Here is a 27,148-nt window from a genome sequence, read left to right as displayed (position 1 = left end):
CGAGATTCTGAGATGGTACATGGGCGATCCTAGAGCGCCACTTCTATATGGAAACGGCATAATGAATCTTATATGAGGGTTATTCCTAACACTGAATGTCATCATCTATCTACACAATATATGATCATTTTCTGATAAGTGGGGGTCAGACCACTGAGATGCCTACCGGTGCTGAGAACAAGGATCTGAAAATCTCAGGTCAGCATTGTGGTGGCTGCGCTTGTGTTCCACAGATCTATTTACGTTACATGGGACTGCAGGAAAAATCTGAGCAATGTATTCTGGGATCTTTGGCAGCCCTATAGTTATTTATTGGCGACATATGCTCTATTCTGACTCGGTATTTCAAAAAACACTCTCCTAAAGGATCTGCGAGGATCAAAGCAGTAGGAGCCCTGCCAATCAGAAAGTCAGTGCTTAGCCTGTGGATGGGTGATGCCTTGCAATATTGGGAACAATCCCTTAATCATAAAGGCTATCTATCCTAAGAAAAAATAATATGTCCTATAGACATTTCAGATGTTTAAATAAGCAGTAGTTTGTCCGAGCTAGAAGTGTAAGACGTGATGGTTATGTGCTCAGCCTTCCTTGGAGAGCATATTCAACGGTGTATACAACGTATTAAGAGCTCCATGGAAAGGGAAAGATCCTAACACCGAGACCCTCACAGACAAAGATTTTAATAATGATAGGTAACCTTAAAACGTCACTTGAAATCTTTCTTATAATGCTGATCAAGCAGCAAACATCTGGAGTTCCCCTCACCGGATTGGAAGGATCTTGGCAAAAACATCCAGCATCTCTGTATGGTAAATGCAGACTATTCTACAAAAGCATCCAACACCAACCTGTGCGATTTGAAGCAATGGAGTCTGCCTGGGAAGAGAGGCGTTGGGGCATGGGAGGCTCCAGCCCAGGAATGAGGCTTTCCACCACAGGCTCTGCCTTGCCTTGTGTGGTGAGAGATGGTGGAAATCACCACGTAACACAAAGGAGGGGAGTGGATGACAGAAGAAGAGAAAAGTATAAATGATACACGTAAGAAATTCCAAAAGACCATTTTTATTACAAGAGATCAGCAGTGGTATAGTCGGCCCACGCGAGACTTACATTATCCACCCAATCATTTATCTCTATAGTTCCTTATGGACTGAAAAGCAAGGAAGTGTGTAAGCTTGGAAGAGCATATATACAGCAACATCGCTCAGAAATCAAGGCAAATCAGCCTATATGATCTCAGAAATGTCGGGGTACTCAGCTCACATACCACCAACTATGTTCATCTTTATGATAGCTGCATGATGGATCACTGACACAAAAGACAAAAGTGAACAATTCTGCATTGTACTGCATAAATCCAGAAAAAAAGGCATTTCACCCTCCAATTCTGGCATCACAGAGGCTGAAGTTGCACCTCTCACACTTCCTACTTTGCATTTGGACCAGAAAGCAAAAAGAAGAGAAGAAAGCGCTCAGTATAATGTGCACAGTGCAACCAAGAGGTGCGAGAAGTAGGAAGTTCATAAAGTATAATTTGCAGCCAATAGCAACAGAGCAGGAAGTGATGTCACACGCGGGAGCGTCATTTACACAACCCGTGCTGTACGTCCCAATAACACAGCCATTTAGTAGCTTCCGGTGGTATTACAGAGGACTTTGCATCACTTTCTATGCGGTGAACGGCCCACATCATAGAATAGTGGCTGAAAAGCTGAATAAAACAGATTTTTTTTTATTATATCTCATCTTGCTTGCAGAGATAATAGCTTGTAAAGTTAATGCTATTTTCCACTATAACCAAGAAGGCATCAGCAGAGTTTCTTCTTTGGAGGCGTTGACTTTTTCCCCAGCATGACATTGCCCAATCATAAGCAGGAGGCAGAATACAGGGGGAAGAGGTGGAAAAAAGGAAAGTGCCTCCACAAAAGGTTAGAATCGGATTTCTCTCTGTGATGTGGTAATACTGATGTGTCCACCCAGGTCACATTACGACCTTACAGCTGGCACTTACTGACAAGTGGAGGGAGAGGAGGAGAGCGGAGTTTTGCGTCATTACAAACACTGCTTTGGATCTATCACAGGCATCGGGGAATAATGCCCACATGCTGAAGCTCTTCTCCCGGCATGGTCATGTCATTACATCAGGAGTAGATCTGCAGCATGAAAGAAGCCAATCACATGCAACACTCGATCTATGCCAGGTATCAGGAAATTATTCCCCGAAACCTGGAGTTGGTGCAGGACACTATGTGCTGACCCACAGTGCTGCTCTCCTCCTCTTCCAGCACTTGTAATGTCAGTAAGTGCTGGCAGTGAGGTCTCAGTGTCATCAGCTTAGACACATGAAGTTTAGAACATCACCTGTTCTAAGCTTTGGGGGGGTGTTCTCTTTTTCCCCTATATGTGGCTACCGACTTAGGATTAAGCAACGTCACACAGGGAAAAAAGTAAACACCCCCAGAGACGAATCTCTGCTAAAGCCCTCTTGCTTGAGAGCAAAATTAGTATCTAAAAACTTTTCAAGCGAATTCATTTGCCACAGAGTTGAGAAAAAAATAAAACTACTTTTATACAACTTATCAGCCCTTTTATCATGACGTACCCTGTTTAGAATTAAAAAGTGGTGAAATGTTCTCTTTAAGAGCGTATCGTAAGCACAGGACCTTGAAAAAAAGCATGTGCTTAACAAATGCGAAAGTTTGTTACGTGACCTTATAAAGCGAAATGTTACTTTTAAAATTTCCTATCCCAAGCCCTCTACCGACAGTGATTGCATCTCCTTCATAGAGGAATGGTTATGAAAAGTAGCTACTAAAAAGAATAGAATTATGGTATTTTATATTCTACTAGCGCATTTTAAAGAAAGAAATGTAAAGTGTGGCCACAAGAGGAGAAAAAGAGCATGTAACCCACATTATGCACTATTTCCTATGAGGACAATGGTTGAGTATGTTAAAGGGGGTTTGAGATTTTAAATCAATTTCTTTTTATTTTTGGGCTTCATTTTGTTTTTCTCCCTTCTTTCAAGAGTCATAACTTTTTAACTTTTCCCTCAACAAGTCGTATGAGAACTTTTTTTTCTCCAGTATGAGTTGTAGCCTTGAATGAAACCATTCACTTTAGCATATAATAGAAATGGAGGAAAAAAAAAAAAAAAAAAACTTAATTTCACCATTGCTTTTTTTTTAGTTTATTATGGTGTTTTATATGTTGTAAACAATCCGGCACAATGGTTTCTGCATATTAGTATGATTAAGGCTTTGCGTGGTGAGCTGGCATTTTTAGCGATACCATTTTGGGGTATAAAAGACCTATTATGGCCTTAACCATACGGGTTAATTAAGTTTACATTTTTATAAAACACATTAACATTTTTTTTTATTATTTATTTTTCAACTGAGAAACGAGGAATGATTCAATTTTTTTATTTATAAAACTCTTTCTTCACATTCTTACTTTATTTTTTAGTCCTCTTCGAGAACTTAAACCTGCAATCTGTGTTGGCGCCAGTAGTCAGCACCCAGTCCATTATGATATTGGTGACCTATCCTAAGCATAGGTAACCAATATTAAAGTCCATGTCACGAGGTGGCCACTATTAGGGCCACCTGTCCTCTCCTACATAGAATATAGGCTATATCCTTGCCAATGTTCATTACATCTTCAATACTAATATTTAAGATTTCCATTGTTGCCCGCCTTTCCATTCCCCGCATGGCCTGAGCTGCGTGTTCACCGTCATCTGAGCCGATTCATTATCTACATAACACATCCCGACCCAAAGGTGAACGCCACATGTCAGCGGTTTCTCTGTGCAGCAGTAAATGTCTGCGGGGCATTTAATATTTGGAATTTAGCACACGTTCGCTGCTGACATTCAGCGGAAATGTGCGCTCTCCAGAGATCGCATTGTGAGCATGTGCAGAAAATCCTCAGTGATAATGCAGGCAATGTAAGTCAGTGGTCAAAGCTGACAAGGACGGCAAGAGAGAACGCTCTAGAAAAGGTCATTCCTTTGTAACATCTGCGCCATTCTTCAGCTTCTTCCACAACGCGGACGGCTCCGGTCTCTATTTACCATTTATAATTAGATTTTCGATAATAAAGGGGCCCATCATTAAGAGGGGTATTCCAATTTCGCTAAAAGTCTGAGCATGTCTGATCATGGAATATGTCGTCTACATATCTGTGGCGCACCCTTTTACTTACGGCAGCCCTTTACTAGGAGGCTTATAAAGGTCACATACACATTAGACAAAAGTCAGCCAAATCCATCCTGTCATCTAAAGTGTATGGCGGCCTCCCAAATCTCCCCCAACAGTGATGATGTCAGGGAAGAAAAGGATCTGGCCTGCCGATTTTCAAAAGCGGATCCTTTCGTTCGTCCTGGAGATAATCTGCTGCTGAGCATTCTGCATAAAGAGCATGATGGGGGGTCCGAAGAGGCATGTATGGCGGCCTTTAGTTCAGGTCAGATGTGCTGTTAATTGCAGCTGTAAAATACTGCTGTATTATAGTTATGTGAACGCCACCCCCCTTTATATAAAGCACAGCAATAAATTGCAGCTGTGACAAGATATCTACATGAATTTACAGGGAAGACATTATCAAAAGAGTGATCGGTTGTTTACATTATTTTTTGTTCTAAAAATATTTTTTTAAAAAGTCAGGTTTTTATTTTCATATTATGATCTCTACTAAAAAATAAATAAAATCAATAATCTTGCAATTTTCACCCAGGTCACTGTGGCGTTTTCACACTCATATTTCCTGTCTTTTCAGGAAGCGTTATCAGCAGGCTCCTTATCAGAGGCAGGATTACAACCACAGCTAATAACACAGGATCCACCAACACAATAGCTGATGGCTCTCGACATGTATTGTTTCCTGAAGCAATAAAAAAAATTAAAAGTCTAAAAAAAAAAAAAAATCCTAGTGGCCTAGTGTGAGAATTACTAGAGTTCTGGTTTTATACAGATGGTGATATATTAAAACAAAAATATACAATTAATACAAAAACCTGATTTAAACAATAGTTTTTTTTCAGACGATAACTTCCCTTCAATTTAACCATACTGGAAAGGTACATTATACTACTATTAGGATATACGGTACATAACTCCTCTAAATTCAAAGCGGTTATGGGAATTTTTTATACTTTTTTTTTTTTAATAAATGGGGTGTGAATTTTTTGCAAATATTTAATTGATTCAACCATGTGTTACTCCACTGCCTCCTCTTCTGTGTGTAAGTTAGAAAGAAAAGGGGAAGCAAACCAGATTCCAGAACCAGACAATACACAAGGATGGTTTTGTAGTTTGGAACCATGTACAGTTGTGGCCAAAAGTATTGACACCCCTGCAATTCTGTCAGATAATACTCAGTTTCTTCCTGAAAATGATTGCAAACACAAATTCTTTGGTATTATTATCTTCATTTAATTTGTCTTAAATGAAAAAACACAAAAAGAATTGTCCTAAAGCCAAATTGGATATAATTCCACACCAAACATAAAAAAGAGTGTGGACAAAAGTATTGGCACTGTTTGAAAAATCATGTGATGCTTCTCTAATTTGTGTAATTAATTAACAGCACCTGTAACTTACCTGTGGCACCTAACAGGTGTTGGCAATAACTAAATCACACTTGCAGCCAGTTGACATGGATTAAAGTTGACTCAACCTCTGTCCTGTGTCCTTGTGTGTACCACATTGAGCATGGAAAAAAGAAAGAAGACCAAAGAACTGTCTGAGGACTTGAGAAACCAAATTGTGAGGAAGCATGAGCAATCTCAAGGCTACAAGTCCATCTCCAGAGACCTGAATGTTCCTGTGTCTACCGTGCGCAGTGTCATCAAGAAGTTTAAGGCCCATGGCACTGTGGCTAACCTCCCTAGATGTGGACGGAAAAGAAAAATTGACAAGAGATTTCAACACAAGATTGTGCGGATGTTGGATAAAGAACCTCAACTAACATCCAAACAAGTTCAAGCTGCCCTGCAGTCCGAGCAGTGGCGGATTATAATGAGGTCAATTTGGGCAGTTGCCCCGGGCCCAGTGGGGTTAAGGGGCCCACAGCCCAGGCCAGTAAATTGCCCCATTATAATCCGCCACCGCACGCCACACGACTGCACCGACCGACCTCTTAGGCTGACAGTTCCGCTCCGCCCCTTTCTTCCTCTTGCACAGACGAGACCGTACGTCATGACGTCACGTAACGTACGAGTCCGACATGCAGAGGACGTTGAAAAGACCGCGAGGTGAGGCACAGTCAGATGCGCAGCCCGCCTCAGTCTTACCTCACTCGGCCATAGAGGATCTGAAGACTGAGGAGAGCTGGCTGCTGCAGTGCTGACAATCTGCTCCTGGCTGTGCTGCTTGCTTGATTCTGCTGGGATCCTCTGAGTCCTGCTCCAGGAGGATCCAGGGCAGAAAAACACTTCCTTGGCAATTGCAGACAGGCTGACAGTCTGAGACTGACTTGTGACTCATTGCCGCCCGTGACCCGCCGACCTTCATCTGTTATCTCCTGGGCCGTCCCTCAGCCTGCAATAAAGGGAGTCTGAGGAGAGAGGTACTGTCCATCCCCCAATGCTGACATGCAGCACAGGGAACATGAGTGAGTGATCAGTCCTCCTGACTAGTCCTGCCCTGCTGCAGCAGCTGCCTGTGGCAGTGCTCTGTGTGTGCACTGTCTGCTGCCAGCCAGACCTCCTGGTGGCTGCTGAATGACAGAGAGGACTCAGTTTCAGTCTCTCAGACTCATTGAGTGTAAAAAAAAAAAAAAAAGAATCCTAAGTAATTAAATGATTTGTGTACTCAGGTTGGCTTCAGACTTGCTAATGCCTCCGCAGCATTCTGCGGAGGGCATCCGCAATCCCACCGCAGCTCCATCTGTATCATGGAACGCACGGTGGCTGCAGACAGCTGCGCGTTCCTATTGCCGGCAATGAGTGATTTGTGCGCATGCGGATGCTTGTGCACAAATCACACACTCTCGTCCACGCTGAGAATGTGACATGTCGTGTTCTCGAGAGTATGTGATTTGTGCGCAAGCATCCGCATGCGCACAAATCACTCATTGCCGGCAATGGGAACGTGTGGCTGTCTGCAGCCATCTGCAGACACCGTGCGTCCCATGATACAGATGGGCCTGCGGTTGGCTTGCGGACATCTTGCAGATGCCCTCCACACAACGCTGTGGAGCCTCTGCAAGTGTGAACCCAGCTTAAAGGCCCCGTTACACGCCGCGCTGAAGACTCTCCTGCGATGTTGCGCGCAGAGCTGCGTTCAGTGATCCAGCGATCCTGCGGGCGATTCCGGTAGCTATCTTTATCATGGCACTTCCTCTGCAGAGTTGCCTCTTAGATCGCTATTGCGGTGTCACACGCAGCGATGCGCCAGGTTGCTGGAGTTGATATCGCCAGGATCCCCAACATGCACAGAAACCTGTCAACTCTGACCACCAACTTATCAGGGTTGAAATCGTCCTGTTACACGCAGCGATGCACTGGCAATGTCGCTCAAGCCGTGACGCAGGAGCAATGTCGCCAGCGATATCGCTGTGTGTGACGGATCCTTTACGGCCCTTTCACATCTGAATTTTTTTCGAATTGCGGCAGATTCACCACATCTCCTGCCTAACGGCCACACTTCCGGCGCACTTGTGCCAAGCCCCATGCATTGTCTATAGGGCTTGCGGTCGGGTGTGGCAAGTTTAATTCTGCCGGATGCGGCAGATCCAGCACTTGCAACAGTGAAGGAAAACTGCTGCTGACCACGTTGTTTTTCACGAACGCAAGTGCCGGATCTGCCGCATCTGGCAGAACCGCACTTGCCGCACCCGACCGCAAGCCCCATAGACAATGCATGGGGCTTGCCACATGTGTGCGGCAAGTGCAGCCGTTAGGCAGCAGATGTGGTAAATCTGCTGGATCTGCCGCAATTTGAAAGAATCAATGATGTTAAAGAGGCTTAACTAAGGCTGCTTTCACATCAGCGTTTAGCTGATGTTTGCGGCCGATTCGCCAGGTGACACCACATGTGCTGGATCGTCCGCCTAACTGGGCAAATCCGGCACTTGCGGACGCGAAAAAAAAACGCTGTAAGCTGTGTTTTTTTTTTCGCGGCCGTAAGTGCCAGATCTGCCGCACCCGACAGAACTGCACTTGCTGCACCAGACCGCAAGCCCCATAGACAACGCATGGGGCTTGCCGCATCTGGGCTGCAAGTCGGCCGTTAGGCGGATGAACTGGCGCCACCTGCTGGAATGGCCACACATAAGCTAAACCGCTGATGTGAAAGGCCCCTTAATCAGTGGAGTGGTGAGGGAGGGTGAGGAGACAATACGGGACAGAGGACTGTCTGTCGTGAAACTACATGGGGCAAATGTACCCCATGTAAACTGTGCCCCCCTCTTGGATAACACAAAAGCATGTGAAATTGCTGTACATGCTGTATCATGTGCCACTCTTAAGTGGCCATCTTCCTTGGATCATGTATGCATGGAGTCCATACATACATACATACATTAGTCAAGCAAAATATCCACATAGTGGGGCACATTCAGCATGTAGAGGTATTTCACATGTCTATACAAGGATGGAGGGGTAGTGGGTGTGCACGTTGTGTATTTGGTGAGTTTGTAACTTATTATTTGTAAGGTCTTGTGCAGATGTTCAGTATTTGGTCAGTTTGTCCCTCAGTATTTGTAAGGCCTCGTGCACACGCTGAGTATTTGGTGAGATGTTACCTCAGTATCTGTAAGGCCTCGTGCACACGCTGAGTATTTGGTGAGTTGTTACCTCAGTATCTGTAAGGTCTCGTGCACACGCTGAGTATTTGGTGAGCTTTTATCTCAGTATCTGTAAGGCCTCGTGCACACGCTGAGTATTTGGTGAGTTGATACCTCAGTATTTGTAAGGCCTCGTGCACACGCTGAGTATTTGGTGAGTTGTTACCTCAGTATCTGTAAGGCCTCGTGCACACGCTGAGTATTTGGTGAGTGGTTACCTCAGTATCTGTAAGGCCTCGTGCACACGCTGAGTATTTGGGGAGTTGTTACCTCAGTATTTGTAAGGCCTCGTGCACACGCTGATGCTGCATTATAAGACGCAGGCTATTATGCCCTGATTGCTCCTGTACACAGAATAAATAACTTGTAAAAATCTAGCGCCCTGTATTCTAACCTGTTACCAGTCCAAAATTCTTGCTTGCACATTGGTGCACCCAGTGTCACGTCACCCACTCAGCTAAGGTCCACGCCCCCAGGACCTACTGTATAACCAGTCCCAGATACAAAAGGTGTATACTGCTGAGCTAATGTTCCCCTTGTATTCCAGACTCTGCAATTCCCTCCTCCACCTGTGACTAGAGAGGCACTGCACCTTCAACTTGGGGTGCAGTACCCCCCTGTGGCCCCTCGCCATAGGGGTGCCACACTTTTGTTAACTGTGCTAATGAGCGCGGCCGCAAAACGCATGCCCACAAAATCGCGGGAAATGCACAGTGTGAGCGTCGCGTATTGTTTTGTGATGTCTATTTTTTTGAGTCTCTCGTTCTTCCACTAACGTTATCTTTTTGGGGTCTTTTATCTACAGGAACTTTTCTCATGACTTGAATAATGAAGGGAAAGGGGTCAGGAGGCAAGACAAAGAACGAAGCTGCTGGATAAAGACAAAGCTAAAGAGGAACAGAGACCCAGCAACTTTCTAGTAAGTGACATCACCAGAGGTCCTTTAGCCTCGTTGGAGACTGTGGCATCCCCGGAGTCGGTGGAAGGTGATGTATCCTCCAGGAGGAGATTTTTTTTTTTTTTAACACACGGAGGGAGAAAACAGATGACAGGATAGGGAATAGAACAGGGAAGAGGATAAAGGAGAGGAGGGAAGAAAATGGAGGAGGCAGGAGCAGGGAGAGACAGGGACCACAGGATCCACACGGAACCTGCATAGACTCGGATACAGGTGGCTATTTGCCATCTGAATGCAGGGATCCGTGTGGATCTGTGGCTGTTTGTGGGATCTTGCAAAAACTCAGATCCCCACGGACAGCCACAAAATCGTGATGTGAAACTGGCCTTATAGTTCTTGCTTTATTTCTTTTAGGTATTCAATACTCAAGTACATACCATTGTGCGCTTCCTCTGGAAAGTACCAGCCAAACTGTAAGTTCTTCACAAAAAACACACACAGGCTGACACAGCATCCATGTTTAGTTTACTAAATGATTCCTTCTCTTACACTGTGTCATCCTATGCCCCTAGATGCATTCTTTACACAAATCGGGTGCTCAGAAAAGAAAAGAGCTACGACAGAGAACTCAACAAATGCACGAAGAGATTTCCAAATTTCCTAAGTTAGAGACTTTCTTTAAAAGGAAATCTACAGAATCTGACGAGCCAAGTCAAATTGATGTAAATAACAACAGCTGTGATAAATATACATCTCCGACTCCATGTCACTCATCTGATGACAAATTCTTTAATTACATTGCCCCAAAAACCTGATGGAGAGACAGAAAATGTAATGGATGAAATTGAGCATGCTCAGGAAGGGGTGGAGGATGTTTCAGAGTGTGCATCAGATATTGGGCTGTGGGGTGAACACATTTCAAAAGAAATGCAAGAATATTGTATTGCTGAAGGAGCTACTTTTTTCCAAAATTCTGAGGCAGACTTGCACAACTCTGCTGTGCTTACCACTAGTAACCATCATAGGTACTGTAATAAAAAATGCTTCACACATGTAAACCCCAAAACTAATGAAATTTCATCATGAAATTGGCTATGCTATTCACCATCTCAAGGCAAATTGTTCTGTTTTCCATGTAAACTGTTTTCTAGCAGGCGTTGTGCATTTACATATGGTTTTAATGATTGGAAACATGGTGAGGACAGGCTAGTTAGGCATGAATGTAGTGAGATCCACAAACAAGCTGTCCTGTCAGTTGTGAGCAGACAACAGACAACATCTCGGTTAGACAGTCAGGTGCTTTTGCAAATGGAAAGCGAAAAAATATACTGGCGTAAAGTCTTAAAGAGATCCCTTTCAGTTATAATGTTCCTTGCTGAAAGAGGGCTTCCTTTTAGGGGGAAAAATGAAACAATTGGTTCTTCTCACAATGGGAACTATCTTGGGTTCATGGAAGTAATGGCGAATGTGGATCAATTCCTAGATGAACATATAAAGCTACATGCAAATAAAGGCAGGGGGCATACATCTTACTTGTCTTCGACTGTGTGTGAGGAACTGATACAGATTTTAGGAACCAATGTCCTCTCACTTATTGTGCAGGAATTGAAGAAAGCTAATTTTTTTTCACTGTCTGTGGATTCTACACCAGATGTTTCTCACTGTGACCAACTAACATTTATTGTCCGTTATGTTTTGCCTTCTGGACCTGTTGAAAGATTTTTAGAATTTATTCCTGTTATTGGTCACACTGGCCAACAAATAGCAGAGTTGATTGTTGGTATTCTATCTAAAAATGATATCAATATTAAAGATTGCCGTGGCCAGTCCTATGATAATGCTGCCAATATGAGTGGAAAATACAATGGGGTCCAAACACATGTCAGGAATGTATGTCCTTATGCCACATTCATTCCTTGTGCGGCCCATTCCCTTAACCTGGTAGGGAAAAATTGTGCTGAAAGTATTCCAGAAATTTTCAGATTTTTCAATGTTTTGGAACACCTTTATGTCTTTTTTTCGTCATCTACTGGGAGATGGAGAGTGCTGGTAGACAAATTAAAACCCCTTGGGCTACCAGTTGTAAAACAGCTTTCTGCCACAAGGTGGTCCGCAAGATATGAGGCAGTTTTGGCTTTGTACAAAGGTTACGAGCCAATATGTAATCTTTTACACATCATGATTACAGATCCAGACTTCAGTTCATGTAAAAATGAGGCAGAGGCTTTGGGTGAGAAGTTAAGTGAACTTGATCCAACCTTTATTCTCGTGGTATGGCATGCAATTTTGGATCGGTTTCATAAAACCAATTTGTCCCTTCAAGAGGCAGGTTTAAATTTAAATACTGTTGTGGCTTTACTTCAGTCTTTGTTAGACTTTGTCAAGAGTCTGAGAGAAGAGTTTGATAAATATGAAAATGAGGCTGTCAACATTTGTGGCCATAATATGTATAATTCTTCGGTACATCGATTTCGGAAGAGAAATCGTCAGTATGATGATGGTAACTCCGAAGCAATTGTGTTATCCCCAAGGGATAAATTCAAAACTGAAGTTTAGATTGTCTATGAGACCAAAAAAATGAGTGGCCTGTGCCAACGTCTTGGAGCATATTCAGATGTTTGCTCCAAATTTGGCTTTTTGTCTAATTTGTCAAAACTTTCTCCATTGGAGATTAAAGAGGCTGGAAGCAATCTTGTTTGTTCATATCCTGAAGACCTAATGCCTGGTGCAACCGAAACAGAGCTAGTTCAGTTTTCAAAATTTTTATCCACCTCCTTTATAAGAGAGAAGACAGGAAAAAACGAATTGTCTGAACTGAATTTGTTCCTACTTCTACACGAACATAATTTAGCTCAGACATTTTGTAACACTGAAATTATACTCAGGATATATTTGAGTATGATGGTGTCAAACTGTACTGGCGAAAGGTCTTTTTCCAAACTCAAAAGAATAAAAAATGAGCTAAGGAGCCAAATGGGCCAAGAGCGGTTAAACCACCTTTCTCTTTTAAGCATTGAATACAAACTTTTGAAAACCCTTGACGTATCCAAAATAATTGATGAATACAGCGCAAAGAAATGCAGGAAAAAATTGTGTTAATTTAGGCTAAAAAAAGGCTTATTGAGGGTTTTACATTCCGATGACACATAAATTAAAAGCGTTATGTTACCCAAAGCAGGAAGAGATGATTATAATGCATATAGAAATAAGGAGGGAGGGGGAATGTTTACTGTGGGAAAAGCATCCTGATAATATATTTGAATACTGACTTTCATCAGACTTTGTGAATTACTTTTACTTGTATCAAAGACTTTATATAGTGTTTGGTATATGGTATTTTGTGTACTGTATTACACCATGTTCCAAATTATTATGCAAATGTTCTTTTTCTCTGATTTTCCTAAATGGTCGTTGCAAATGACAGTCAGTGTAATAACAGTCACTTAATATATACCATCAATGGATTTAATTGACAAAAAAAAACCCCTATGACACTGAAAAAGAACACTTGCATAATAATTTTGAACATGGCGTAGTACTGATGTACCTGAAACTAATGGTGCTGTGCTTGATTTTAGATATTTTCAGAGGATACTTGAATATATAGTTTCTGGTAAATGTGTGTGTATAAGTAATATTTATATAAGTTATGCATTTGACACTTTTGTCATTGATATGACTGTATTGTAATAGGAATGTGACAATTTCAATGTATTTTCCACTGTTTAAGTTGCACTTTTGATGAGAAACCTGTGAAAATTGTCAATCTTGTTTACAGATTAAAATTGGACTGTTCAATACTATGGCTTAAATTTTTTATTTTTTTTCTCTTCCTAAATGAAGGGTAAATTAACTAGATCAATGGATGTTTGACAGGTTATAGCTTCACTCAGCAACAATTTTTCTGGAATAATCTATTTCAGGTATATCGTGACCCCCGTCACGTGGCGAGGGGGGCCCACAGAGTCTGAACTGCCCCGGGCCCTGGCTACCCTTAATCCACCCCTGAGTCCGAGGGTACAACAGTGTCAACCCGTGCTGTCAGCGTCTGAATGAAAAGGGACTGTATGGTAGGAGACCCAGGAAGACCCCACTTCTTACCCCGAGACATAAAAAGCCAGGCTGGAGTTTGCCAAAACTTACCTGAAAAAGCCTAAAACGTTTTGGAAGAATGTTCTCTGGTCAGATGAGACAAAAGTAGAGCTTTTTGGGCAAAGGCATCAACATAGAGTTTACAGGAGAAAAAAAGAGGCATTCAAAGAAAAAAAACACGGTCCCTACAGTCAAACATGGCGGAGGTTCCCTGATGTTTTGGGGTTGCTTTGCTGCCTCTGGCACTGGACTGCTTGACCATGTGCATGGCATTATGAAGTCTGAAGACTACCAACAAATTTTGCAGCATAATGTAGGGCCCAGTGTGAGAAAGCTGGGTCTCCCTCAGAGGTCATGGGTCTTCCAGCAGGACAATGACCCAAAACACACTTCAAAAAGCACTAGAAAATGGTTTGAGAGAAAGCACTGGAGACTTCTCAGGTGGCCAGCAATGAGTCCAGACCTGAATCCCATAGAACACCTGTGGAGAGATCTAAAAATGGCAGTTTGGAGAAGGCACCCTTCAAATATCAGGGACCTGGAGCAGTTTGCCAAAAAAAGAATGGTCTAAAATTCCAGCAGAGCATTGTAAGAAACTCATTGATGGTTTCTGGAAGCGGTTGGTCGCAGTTATTTTGGCTAAAGGTTGTGCAACCAAGTATTAGGCTGAGGGTGCCAATACTTTTGTTTGGCCCATTTTTGGAGTTTTGTGTGAAATGATCAATGTTTTGCTTTTTGCTTCATTCTCTTTTGTGCTTTTTCATTTAAGACAAATTAAATGAAGATAATAATACCAAAGAATTTGTGTTTGCAATCATTTTCAGGAAGAAACTGAGTATTATCTGACAGAATTGCAGGGGTGTCAATACTTTTGGCCACAACTGTAGATACGTGGATGTGTTCAGAGCTGTATACACAAAACCGCAGGATATTTTCCATCAAGACTATATAGAAAGTCTCTTAATTTAATATTTAACATGAAGCTTTAGAATAATAGGAGGAATAACTGCAAAAAAGAAAAAAAAAACAAAAAAAAAAAACCCCTACAGCCTCATCATTTTCTACATGTACTTTGTTATAAACTAGTCTTCCAAAATGTTTGGCACTGTATTGCTGGCACCGTGTGGTCAGACTGCAGCGTCAACCAAATAATAATAAGAATAACAAAAAAAAGGTTATGTGCTGCCCCATCCATCCCGCAAGTCTTTACCATTCATAGTCTCAGAGGTGCTCCCAAAAGGATCGGCCAGCTGCACAAGGTGAGGAAGCAGAAGCTGCGGCTCCGGAGATATCAGACCCTCAATCAATTTCTCTGGGTCAAGCAAGAAGGAAAAAATAGAAAGAAAACAAAAAGGAGGAAGGATAAAAAAAAAAAGAATATTTCATGAGGGACAAGCGAAGCTCAGAGTATAGCATGCACATGACAGGCAGAAAAACACTGCGGCGGACGGCAGAGAGGTGGTGCTTGGCACGGCCATCTAGAAAGTGTACCTTCACAAACTGTAAACTCTCTGTACTCCTCCGCACTTATCCTGATAACGCTTTGTGCAGAACGTCAGCAAAGGCGGTGAACGTTACATTACTTGGTTACAAGTGTATTGATATAGTCAGTATCACTGAGCCAGAGTCATCATTCTGCGGGGCAGCTACACGGATGTAGAAAATAGACTTTACAGTCTATGGAGACTTGTACATCTATGACATGCGCATCCACAGTACTAATACATACATATCTATCTATATACATATATACACACACAGTATATCTATACACACAGTCACCACACACATACATACACCCTCAACTCGCACATACATGCACACATATACTCCCCATGCACATGCATACACCCTTGACACCCATATACATACACACACTATTAATAAATATATATATATATATATATATATATATATATATATATATATATATATATATATATATATATATATATATATACACACATATATATATATATATATATATATATATATATATATATATACATACACATACATTGAGATATATATGTCTCCTCCTGATGAAGTAGATAACGAAACGTGCGTTGGGGCGACGTGGAACACTCTGATCACATTTGTAAGTTTCAATATATTTGTATCTAACATACCAGTTTGGAATATAGTTATGGCGCTATACAATTTGCTGCAATCTATTTAATACAGACGTTTGTCTGTTTGACCTATTATTTGAATTTTTCACTTAAATTATTAAGCAACTAGGTCTTAACATGCAGCTACTATATTATAGAGCCACGGGATTTATTTATTAATCAGGATGTTCAACTTTTAGTGCAAGTGTGCTCTGCTTTTCATTCAGTGTTTTTTGGATTTTATAAAAATTGTGCTTAATAAATGTATTTTGGAATATACTCATGTTCTTTGGTGTTAATAATATATATATTTTATCAATCACACGGGCATGTATATACTGTATACGTGTGTATATACATACAAATATAAACACGCACACTCTGTTAATTAATTTCTACAATAGACAGTTGACTTGCTAAAATTTGGAGTTCTGCTCATTCAATCACTGGGTGTAAAAATGGAGGTACACTTTATATAATAAGCACACACTGGAATAGGACATAGTAAGGATTGTAATCACTTTAAGGAATAAAATGTTAAAAGGAGCCTGTCATCTGCGTCCTAGCACGAGCAGCATGGATTAGAGCCTAGCTGCATGACGGAAGCCAAATATATATCTCTGAACCACTCTGGAGTTTGAGAGAAAACATATTGAGGACCCGGCGGGGGTGGGCTGGTCCAATCTCTGGCTATGGCTCTTGGCTAGCTTCTCCCAGCGCCTCTCCAGGTGATTGACAGGTGTCTCCCATAGTGAGAGATCTGTCAATCATCCAGAGTGGCACTGGGAGAAGCAGGCCAGGAGCGGCACCAGACTAGTCTCGTCTGTGACTATATTTCCCGGCCGGATCCTCTATCTTCTTTGAAAAGTCAGACAGTTTCAGACAAAAATACACCAGGCTGCAATCGTGTAGCCAGGCTTTGATTCATGCTGCCAATGATTTGGGCAGCATAAAATAAGGGACAGGTTCCCTTTAAAGAGAAGCGGTCAGGGCAATTTTACTATTGAAACTACTGTATGCCTGTAAAGCTCCTAGTATAGCATAGAAACAATAAAAACACCTGTTCTGTAATAATCCAATGTGCCAAGCCGGAAAAATCAAGGTTACTAGCCACATGTAAATCACCCTGGAAGTGCATTGGGGGAGGTTGAAAAGGTGAGTGCAGACACGCCTCTAATGCACTTTCACGCAAATTTGCATGTGGCTTCCAAGCTTGAATTTTCAGCACTACACATTACATATCCTTTTTGTTGTATTAGGACCTATAGAGTTTAGTTTCAATAGTAAAATCCTCCTGACAGGTTCCTGACAGATGGAAATTGCCCAAAGATCACGCAACACAAGAAACCTTCTAAGGTCTAGTTCAAGGCTTTCATTGCACTGCTCGTAATCAGGAATGGTGTACTGAAAACACAATCGGGATCACTACAAATGGAGCAGAGCCGAATAGGACAACACTGTCTTTAATAAAAGATTAAGTTTCACCTGTAGCCCTGATATTTCACAAAATATAATATGATACAGCAGCAAAAATGGCCAAAATGATAAACCCAGCTCTGCTACATGTGTATGAACGTAAATTGTAAGTCAAGATAATCAGACATTGCATTAAAAAGGGATTTCTTATCTCATTTATAAGAAAAGAGGGGCCCAGCATTTCTCTCATCAACAGGGTTCTTACGTGTGCCGCACCAATTATTTGTAAGGGAATCCCAATCAACTCTCCACAGACAGCGGCTCGGGTTGGGGTCCGGAAAGGTGGAAACATGTATTACATTGCAGAATGATTTAAAGTCTTTATCCACTATTTTTGTTTTTTTGTCCTATGGGCATAATAACTAACAGCCAGGTCGTTGCTACCTACCCTCCTGTTGTGCCTGGGGCCGATCTCTGATGGAAGGCAGTGTTCACAGGCCGCTCCTGCCAGCAATTCAGCTGCTTCCCATGCTCTCACAACGACAGATAAGCGGTTTTTCTTCTGCTCTGCTGACGGGGCGTGACTGCCGATCTCACACTGACTGACAGATGGCTCACGGCGAAGTGCCGGTTGTCAACCAGCATGTTGTCAGCAGTCACTCCTATCGACAGAGAAGCTCAGAAGATGACGAGCTGCTCTGTTGACATTAAGCAGCTGAATCGCCTGCAGGAGCGGTCAATAATCATTCTGTGTCGGATAGAAGAGACAACTACCTAGTTACAAACTACTTGCCTGTTTGTTTTTTTTATTACTAACAAGGAAGTGCTGGAGAAACCCTTTAAGTGACTGATCGCACTGTGACTGGAGAATTTTACAAGATCAACATCAATGAGCCAAGTATTGTCATCCTAAATAAGTCTGTTACTCAGAGTAACACTGACTATATGAGCTGCTAATAAAATATTACAATTCATACTGTTCAATGTGGAGATGAAATTACTATAAACTACCAACAAGCAGGCTAGCGGCTAATGACAGTTCATATCATGGCTTTATTAAGCCACGGCTAGTGAACCTTAAAATACATTTGGGAAGGTTCATCAATACTCATCACTGTTAAGCCTTTGCAAAGTTGTGAATTTTTGCAATATACTTCAGGAGCAACAAATATGTTAAAAAAAATTGAGTTTTATTTTTTGGAGGGCTGGAGAGTGACTTTTTTTTTTTTTTTTTTTTTAGAAATGTTAATAAAATTCTACTTTTCTTTGTCCCACTAGAGGGCTAGAAGCAGTGACGCTTGATTGACCATCAATGAAGTGATCACTTCTATAATCCTCTGAAAAGCATAGCATTTCAAAGCATTATTTCTGCTAGTGTTAATAGGCAGAAACTTGTGGCACACCGCAGGGGCATTTACTAGGTCCCTGGCTGTCACGGAGCCTTGTGATTGTGTTATGACTTGCTGACGGAGCACGTAGACATTATAGCATCTGGGGGTTAAACTCCAGGCTTTGTAGTTATGGCTGTTCCAAGTAGATGTGGCAGAAGCAGCAGGGTTGTGGATCATAGCCATGCTCCCTCTGTGGTCTGGTGGGGACACTGGCAGGTACCCATGAGATCCCAGTGATGGGAATACCTGTTGCCCATCATTAACGTGTCACTATGCCAAGATCATATCCATGTGTGTACAAGTACATAGAATAGACACCAAGGGGTAAAACAATGTGGGAAATGGTCTCTTTCTTTTTGACCGTATCATTACCTGGAGTTTCAGAGAGAGGAAGAGGCAAGAAGGGGTCAGGAGTTTTGTGAAGCGGAGGGCTGGGATCCTGACCCTGCACGTCAACAGGTTTATCCACAGCTGAGGCCCAGAAAACAAAAAGCAAAAAAAAAGGGGGGAAAAGAAACGAGAGGAGAGAAAGACAAGTGAAAAGTCAGAAGAAAAGTTGAAGACACACACGTACTAACTGTCTCAGTGGCTCTTGGTAGGTTCTCAAGGAGCACAGCCGAGTGGATATCAGGAGTTTGCCTATATAGGTAGCAGTGTCTGCGGTCACAGCTCGAAAGATGGGTTTGTAAGTATTAAACTCTGATGACAGAGCCTAGTCCTTACCACTGGATGAATAACCTGCAATGCTCCCTGACTCCTTCACCCATAATTCTGACACATTATGTACTACAAGCAACACAAGTGTCCACATTGCTTAAAGGGAATCTGTCACCAGGTTTTTGCTACCCCATCTGAGAGCAGTAGGGGCAGAGACCCTGATTCCAATGACTTGTCACTTACTGAACTTCTTGCTGTTACTCTGATAAAATCACAGTTTTCTCTGCTGCAGATCTAGCAGTTCTCTGAATGCTGACCTCTGAATAACTCCACCCTCACCACTGATTTGGAAGCTGTGTATACTCTGCATAGACAGAAGGCTGAAATCCATGCTGGGAGCAGGGTTATACAGAGGTCATATGTATGGGAAACTACATTGCAGTAAATTTACTAGTCCTCTTTGGATAAGCTCATACTGATAAAACAAGTATTTTATAAAAACTACAGCAAGCAGCCCAGTAAGTGACACATAGCTGGAATCAGGGTCTTGGTCTCTACATTTTGCTGCTCTTACATTAAGTGCCAAAACTCTGGTGACAGATTACCTTTAAGCCCCTTTTCTACATGGATGTGGCCATTCCGCCATTTTTCTGGGTGAGGAGTAGCGCGGCTCATAAAGGCCATTGTTGGTGTTGCACTTTATCTTAAATGTATCCGTTGGGCCCTCTCCTCGATCATACACCGATGTCACAGCTGGTCAGTATGCTATCAGTTTATGTTGGAAAAAGATCAAGTAAAACTAAATCCTATGGTTTACCATTCAGTTTAGCGGTGGCAGGTTGTACACAAGGAACATCTACGACCTTTGGGGCTCAACAGCCAATGCGTAAGAATTATGGGTTTCTTTTTTAATATGTCAACATTCTCCTATTTTTTTTATCCTATATGATTAAAGGCATTAAGTTGTAACTACTTTACTTTGGTGCTGGAGAAAACCTTTTTTTTGGACAATTGAGAGCTTTTTGACCTGGAAGCCAGACCAATGCATACTCCGTGTACCACCCCCGACCACAGACCATATACCCTGGAAGTCTCCTGGGATACTTATCTCCAACACATAAGTGGTGAGATAAATTGACACTTTTACTTATCTGTGGGAAATTATGCCTGAAACAATACCAGTCATTAAGGCAAATTTTTCTTCTAGGAAATTGACAAATAAAAAAATATCATTCCTTTCCAACCTTCAATAGGCTTACAGAAGTAATTTGCAATTACCTGTTCCACCAGAAAACAGAGAAGGTCCAAAAGCATCAGCCTGGGAGACAGCGGGGGGTGCGGGGAATCCGGACAGAAGATCCTCTGCGGAGCTGCTCAGTTGCTCTGGAGGTTTATCTAGGAAAATAATGAAAAATAGAAGAGATTGTTGGATAACAAAAAGAACACATTATCTGTGCATCCAATATGTCTATATCTGTCAGTCGGGGCTGTTTTTTCATTAGCATCTGCCGGTCTGAAAAAAGGAGATTTTTGTGTACTCACAGTAAAATCTCTTTCTCTTAGCCTTTAATTGGGGGACACAGAAACGTGGGTGTTATGCTGCTGTCCACTAGGAGGCGACACTATGCATAATCTGAAAAAGATTAACTTTGGCTCCTCCTCTGCAGTATACATCCCTGGACGGCGTCAGCCTTCTCCAGATTTGTGCAAAAGCATTAGGAGGAATATACCAGAAACATAACCATGCCTGTAAAAAAGGCTACTATAAACAGGCTCAAACAACAATATGAGAACCCAACCGTAACAACGGCCCGCAAGGGCAACAGGGTGGGAGCGGTGTCCCCAATTAAAGGCTAAGAGAAAGAGATTTTACGGTGAGTACACAAAAATCTCCTTTACTCTGTCACCTTATTGGGGGACACAGAACCGTGGGACGTCCCAAAGCAGTCCCTGGGTGGGAAGCAGTGGACGAATCTTGTGCTGACAGTCCCCTAGACTTGGGGTAGTGCCGCCTGCAGGACCCGTCTACCCAGGCTCGCATCCGCTGAGGACTGGGTATGCACTCTGTAGTGTTTTGTAAATGTGTGCAGGCTAGTCCAAGTGGCTGCCTTACACACTTGATGTGCCGAGGCTTGATGCCGAAATGCCCAAGAGGCCCCTACCGCCCGCGTAGAGTGTGCCGTGATACCGGCCAGAAGGGGAGAATTGTTGAGGCGGTAAGCCTCTTGAATGGTGGACTTGATCCACCTAGCAAGGGTGGCTTTGGAAGCCGGTAGGCCCTTGCGAACGCCTTCTGGAAGAAGGAAAAGTGAATCAGACTTCCGGAAGGGAGCAGTCCTAGACACGTAAATACGCAATGCCCTGACAAGGTCAAGCGTATGCAGAGCCTTCTCTACCCTATGAACGGGAGCCGGGCAAAGAGACGGTAGTGATATTTCCTCATTGAGGTGGAAGCTGGACACGACCTTCAGAAGGAAGGATGGTACTGTACGGAGAACCACCTTGTCCTGATGAAAAACCAGGAAGGGTTGTCTGCAGGAAAGAGCTGAAAGTTCAGACACCCTGTGTAGCGAGGTGATTGCCACCAGGAAAACCACTTTCTGTGATAGAAATCGGAGTGAGACCACCCTAAGGGGTTCATAAGGAGGTGACTGTAGTGCTGTCAAGACCAGGTTGAGGTCCCACGTCTCCAACGGACGTTTGTAGGGGGAACCAGTCGGGAAACCCCTTGGAGAAAAGTCTTCACTTGCGGCTTGTTAGCAATACGCCTCTGAAAGAGCACTGAAAGCGCTGACACCTGGCTCTTCAGCGAGCCCAGGGATAGCCCGGCGTCCAGGCCTGACTGAAGGAAACCGAGGACCTTTGGAAGAGAATAGGGAAGTAGAATCTTCCCACGAGAGTCGCACCATGTGAAGAAAACCTTCCAGGTACGATAGTAATTCCTGGCTGAAGTTGGCTTTCGAGCCCTGATCATGGTTTTAACAACGTCCGGTGAAAAACCTGCTTGGGTCAAAACCCAGGTCTCAATGGCCACGCCGTCAAATTGAGAGCCCCTGAGTTCTGGTGGAAGAACGGGCCTTGTGACAGGTCGGGACGTGTGGGGAGACGCCAGGGAGCATCTGCTGTGAGTTGCACGACATCGGCGTACCATGTATGCCTGGGCCAGTCTGGAGCGATCAGAATGGTGGGAACACCCTCTTGTTTCATCTTCCTCAGGACTCTGGAGATCAGGGGGAGGGGTGGAAAAATGTATAGAAGCTGGAACTGGGTCCAGTCCTGAACCAGGGCATCTGCTCCGAGCGACCGCGGATCGCGCGTCCTGGCCATGAAATTGGGAACCTTGGCATTGAGATGGGATGCCATCAGATCTACGTCCAGGGTCCCGCAACGATGACAGATCTGACAGAAGACTTCGGGATGGAGAGACCATTCCCCCGAGTCCATTCCTTGTCGGCTGAGATAGTCAACTTCCCAGTTGTCCACACCCGGAATGTGGACCGCGGAGAGTACCGACCTTGCAGCCTCCGCCCATTGTAGGATACGTGTTACTTTGGTCATCTCCTGGATGCTGCGGGTGCCGCCTTGATGGTTCACGTATGCCACTGCCGTGGCATTGTCCGACTGTAGTCTGATATGAGAGACTGCTAGCAAGTGATGGAAGGCTTTCAACGCCAGGAAGATGGCCCGAATTTCCAGGATGTTGATGGGCATGGTCGATTCCCTTGGTGACCACCTGCCTTGCGCTCTGTGATGTAGGTGCACCACGCCCCAACCCATAAGGCTTGCGTCGGTGGTCAAAACCTTCCATTGATCGGAGAGAAAGGATTTTCCCCTTGCAAGCGAGGTTGGCTTGAGCCACCAGTGCAGGGACCTCCTGGTGTTTGCTGATAACCGGAACTCCCTGTCGAGGGAGAACGGATTCCTGTCCCAGGACTTGAGGATGGCCAGTTGAAGGGGTCTGAGGTGAAACTGGGCAAATGGTACCGCCTCCATTGCTGCTGCCATCCTGCCAAGTACTCTCATGGCATACCGGAGAGCTCTGGGGGACTTGCGGAGGAGTGTGTGAACTCCCAGACGGAGAGCCAGTGCCTTGTCCCTGGGGAGGATCACCAGACCCTTGGAGGTGTCGAATAGGAAGGTCAGAGACTGACTCGGGGTAGTCGAGGACTTCTGTAAATTGACTAACCATCCCAGGCGCGTCAGAGTGTCGATCGTGATCGAGACGTTGACCTCACAGTCCTTGAGGGTGGGGGCCTTGATGAGAAGGTCGTCCAGGTATGGAACAACTACTATGCCTCTGGAGTGCAGAACGTCCATGGTAGCTGCCATGACCTTTGTAAATGTTCTGGGAGCCGTGGCGAGACCGAACGGGAGGGCCACAAACTGGTAATGGTCTTGGTTGATTGCGAATCTGAGAAACCTCTGATGGGCGGGAGCAATCGGTATATGCAGGTATGCGTCCTGTATGTCTATGAAGGCAAGATATTCTCCTTTTTCCATAGACGCAACGATTGACCGGAGGGATTCCATGCGGAAGTGACGAACTCGAACGTACTTGTTGAGTTGCTTGAGGTCTAATATGGGTCGGACGCTGCCTCCCTTCTTGGGCACCACGAACAGGTTGGAGTAGAACCCTCGGAAGCGCTCTTCTGCTGGGACTGGCACTATGACTCCTGCTCGCAAGAGGGAAGAAACCGCTTGACGGAAGGCATGAGCTTTGAGCGGGGATTTTGGAGGGACAGAGGGAAAAAACCTGTGCGGTGGGCTGGTAGTAAACTCGATATTGTATCCTGAAGACACTAATTCCTTGACCCACTTGTCTTCTGTAATAGGCAGCCAGACCTGCTGAAAGTGTAGCAGTCGTCCGCCTACAAGTGGGGTGTTTTCCAGAGGGCATGAGTCAGGATGAGGGAAAAGTCTGAGGTTTTCCTCCTTTAGGTTTTGCCTGGCTTGCCTTTGATTGCCAGTTCCTGTCCGGCCTCTGTGCCGCACGTGTGTTGTCCCTGCGGGGGGAACGATTACGGTTTTGTGCTGGGCGTGAGATGGACCAGCCTGAAGAATTCCGAAAGGATCGGAAACGAGATTGATTACGCCTTTTAAACGTACGTTTTGGTCTTAGTTGAGGGAGGGAAGTACTTTTGCCCCCGGTAGCATTGGATATCATTGTATGCAGCTTTTCACCGAAAAGACGGCCACTGAAGTACGGGAGATTTGTTAGGGACTTTTTTGAGGCCGCATCCGCTTTCCATTCTCTTAGCCAGAGAATACGCCGGATTGTGATGGCGTTTGATGCTATTCCCGCTATCCCTTTTGCAGAGTCCAACGCTGCATGGACCATGTAATCTGCCACCACTGCAAATTGCACCGCCTGGTCCGCCAGCTGAGGATTTGAAGCTTGAAGGCCCTTTTGCAATAGATCAGCCCAAGCCATGATGGCCTTGGCTGCCCAAACTAAAGAAAATGCGGGAGCCAGAGAGGCACCTGCCGCTTCAAAGATTGAACGAGCCATGTGTTCTACTTGTCTGTCTGCTGTGTCCTTGAGGGTTGAACTGTCCGGCAGCGAGAGAAGCGTTTGTGCTGCTAGTCTAGAGACTGGAGGGTCCACTTCAGGCGGATCTGTCCAATACTTGGTGTCTTTCTGTGGAAAGGGGTATTTTGCTTCCAAATACTTGCGATTGGCGAATTTTTTCTCAGGCTGCAAAAAATGCTTAGAAAGGATTTTTTTGAAATTACGGGTGATTAGGGAAGACCTTTGATGGTTTCTGAACACTTTCAAAGGAAATCTTGTGTTCTGGTGCTTCCGGGGTTGGATCTGAAATGTCCAGCACCCGAAGGATGGAAGAGACGATATCCTCAACTATCGCAGTATTGCTAATGGGACAAGGGAGCAAAGCGTTCTCTGTTTCGTTATCTGAATTGGAGTCACATATGCCCTCTGAGTCTTGCGCATCGCTAAGGAGCTCCCTAGCAGGCGAACTAGAGCGGAGGTTTCCCGTGGTCTGGGATCGTTGTGGAGATCCGCATTGTCCTTCTCTATCAGGGGACGGCCTCGGTGCCCTGAGGCCACTGTGTCTTTCCCTGGAGGGGGAAGACCTATTGCTATGTGAGGATGCAGATGAACGCGACCTGTGGGTCCGCTTACGCCTCGAACTGTTGGAAGCGCCCTGATCACGAGACCGGACGTCCCTTTGCTGGGTAACGTTCATAGCCGAGACATGACCCTGCAGTAATGTGGAGGTCAGGTTATCTATAGACTGTGTCATAGACTGCGACATCTGAGTCGCCCATTCCGGCGCAGTAGCGGTCGCAGAAGCGTTGTTCGGGACTTCTTGGGGTTCTGATCCTGTTTTTTGGGTACAATCCCGGCAGTGCGGGTACATGCTTCCGCTGGGGAGAGTGGCCTTGCAGGCTGTGCAGACTGCATAAAAGCAGTCTTGCCTGGTTCTTTTCCTTGAGCCCGACATAGTAGCTAGGCTGATTAGTGGAGGCCCTACAGGGGTATCTACGCAGAGGAAAGGAGTAGGAGAGCGCTATAGGTTATAGGAATTCACAGCTGAGTACCAAGGACCCAGCTGTGATCTTACCCCACCGGTGTTCCCCCTTAGTTCCAGCGCTGATAAGTCCCACGTCCTGTGCCCCCCGGAGACTGATGTGCTGCCTTCCTCCAGGTGCAGCAAGATGGCCACCGGATTCTGAGGTGGAGAGGGAAGGGGGCGGAGAGCTGGAAAAGGGCGCGCTGGGCCATGTAAAAGCGCGCCATTCCTGCCTCGATCCGCCCCTTCTATGACACTACAGTGTCATTTTCGTCATCCGGGGGGCCGGAATGGGGCGGCGACTTCGGCTAGGCCGAAGCCGCGGCCTAAATTTGAGGTCTCCTGCCCAGCAGGGCTCCAGGACGGCGCGGTTGTTCGGGGGGGGGGGGGGGCGCCCAGAATGAAAGGAGGGCTGGCGGTGGGGCCATGCATGTGACTGGGGCCCTGTGGAGGGTCCCTTGGGGCGCCATTGCTGCAGAGACCGGGGCGCAGAGAGCCCGGTCTCTGATAAGTGCCGGTCCCAAAAGGAGCCCACAGGTGGACTGGGGTCCCTGGTGCCTGGTACAGGCCCTACCTGCGGTGTCTCAACCTAATACCCCCAGAGGGGGATTAGGGAGGGTGCTGCTGTCACTGTCAGGGGGCTTCATCGTCGCCTCGACCTCGACCCAGAGCCGGACGGAACTGAGGAAGGAGGGGGGTCTCGACCTCGAACCAGTACCCGAGGGACTGGTGAGGGAGCGACATGGGGAATAGCCACCTCGACCTCAACCGGGTACCCCTAATGGGGGACCGAGGAGGGAGCCATGCCGGGAGTCTCGCTGGAGACCCTCTTTTCTTCATCTGTAGTCCTTTGTAAAAAAAATCCAGGAAAAAAAACGGAGTAAAAAAACAAAAAATCTTAGGTGTGCCTCCTGCGACACTAAGCAAAAACTGGAGAAGGCTGATGCCGTCCAGGGGTGTATACTGCAGAGGAGGAGCCAAAGTTAATCTTTTTCAGATTATGCATAGTGTCGCCTCCTAGTGGACAGCAGCCTAACACCCACGGTTCTGTGTCCCCCAATAAGGCGACAGAGTAATTAAGATTCCATCACAAGCACATTCTCTGGCGAGTAGAAAGTCTCCTGATACAAATGTACCCCTCTGACAGGTGAAGCGGAGCCCCCTCATTCGCATATCTCACACATACAAAATTTAGCAAAACAGACAAAGATAATTAGGTAAATCTAATTTCACAAAAATCATGGCTAACATTGTATC

The 27,148-nt window shown here is 44.7% G+C and overlaps 1 protein-coding gene and 1 long non-coding RNA gene across 20 annotated transcripts in view; one reads left to right on the top strand and one right to left on the bottom strand.

Annotated features, from left to right (window-relative positions):
- AAK1 (AP2 associated kinase 1) overlaps positions 1-27,148 on the bottom strand; it is a 201,119-nt gene that overhangs the window by 50,845 nt on the left and 123,126 nt on the right. For 8 of the 19 annotated variants that reach the window (XM_073569097.1, XM_073569098.1, XM_073569102.1 and 5 more), the window contains exons 15-18: positions 20,637-20,753; positions 19,074-19,172; positions 14,994-15,095; positions 849-950 (exon numbers count right to left, since the gene is read on the bottom strand). In XM_073569097.1, the coding sequence (XP_073425198.1) occupies positions 849-950; positions 14,994-15,095; positions 19,074-19,172; positions 20,637-20,753 (420 nt within the window). The remainder of the gene's footprint in view (positions 1-848; positions 951-14,993; positions 15,096-19,073; positions 19,173-20,636; positions 20,754-27,148) is intronic. The other 11 variants (XM_073569100.1, XM_073569106.1, XM_073569116.1 and 8 more) reach the window with 5 other exon arrangements.
- On the top strand, positions 9,599-10,651 carry LOC141084394 (uncharacterized). The gene is made up of 3 exons (XR_012230992.1): positions 9,599-9,712; positions 10,106-10,164; positions 10,264-10,651. It is a non-coding gene; the product is annotated as an uncharacterized lncRNA (long non-coding RNA).

Source organism: Dendrobates tinctorius, unplaced genomic scaffold (assembly GCF_039654945.1).
Source record: "Dendrobates tinctorius isolate UK_male_01 unplaced genomic scaffold, ASM3965494v1 ptg000022l, whole genome shotgun sequence".
Taxonomy (NCBI): domain Eukaryota; kingdom Metazoa; phylum Chordata; class Amphibia; order Anura; family Dendrobatidae; genus Dendrobates; species Dendrobates tinctorius.
The sequence above is the reverse complement of the archived record's forward strand: the minus strand, read 5'-3'. Positions and strand labels throughout refer to the sequence as shown.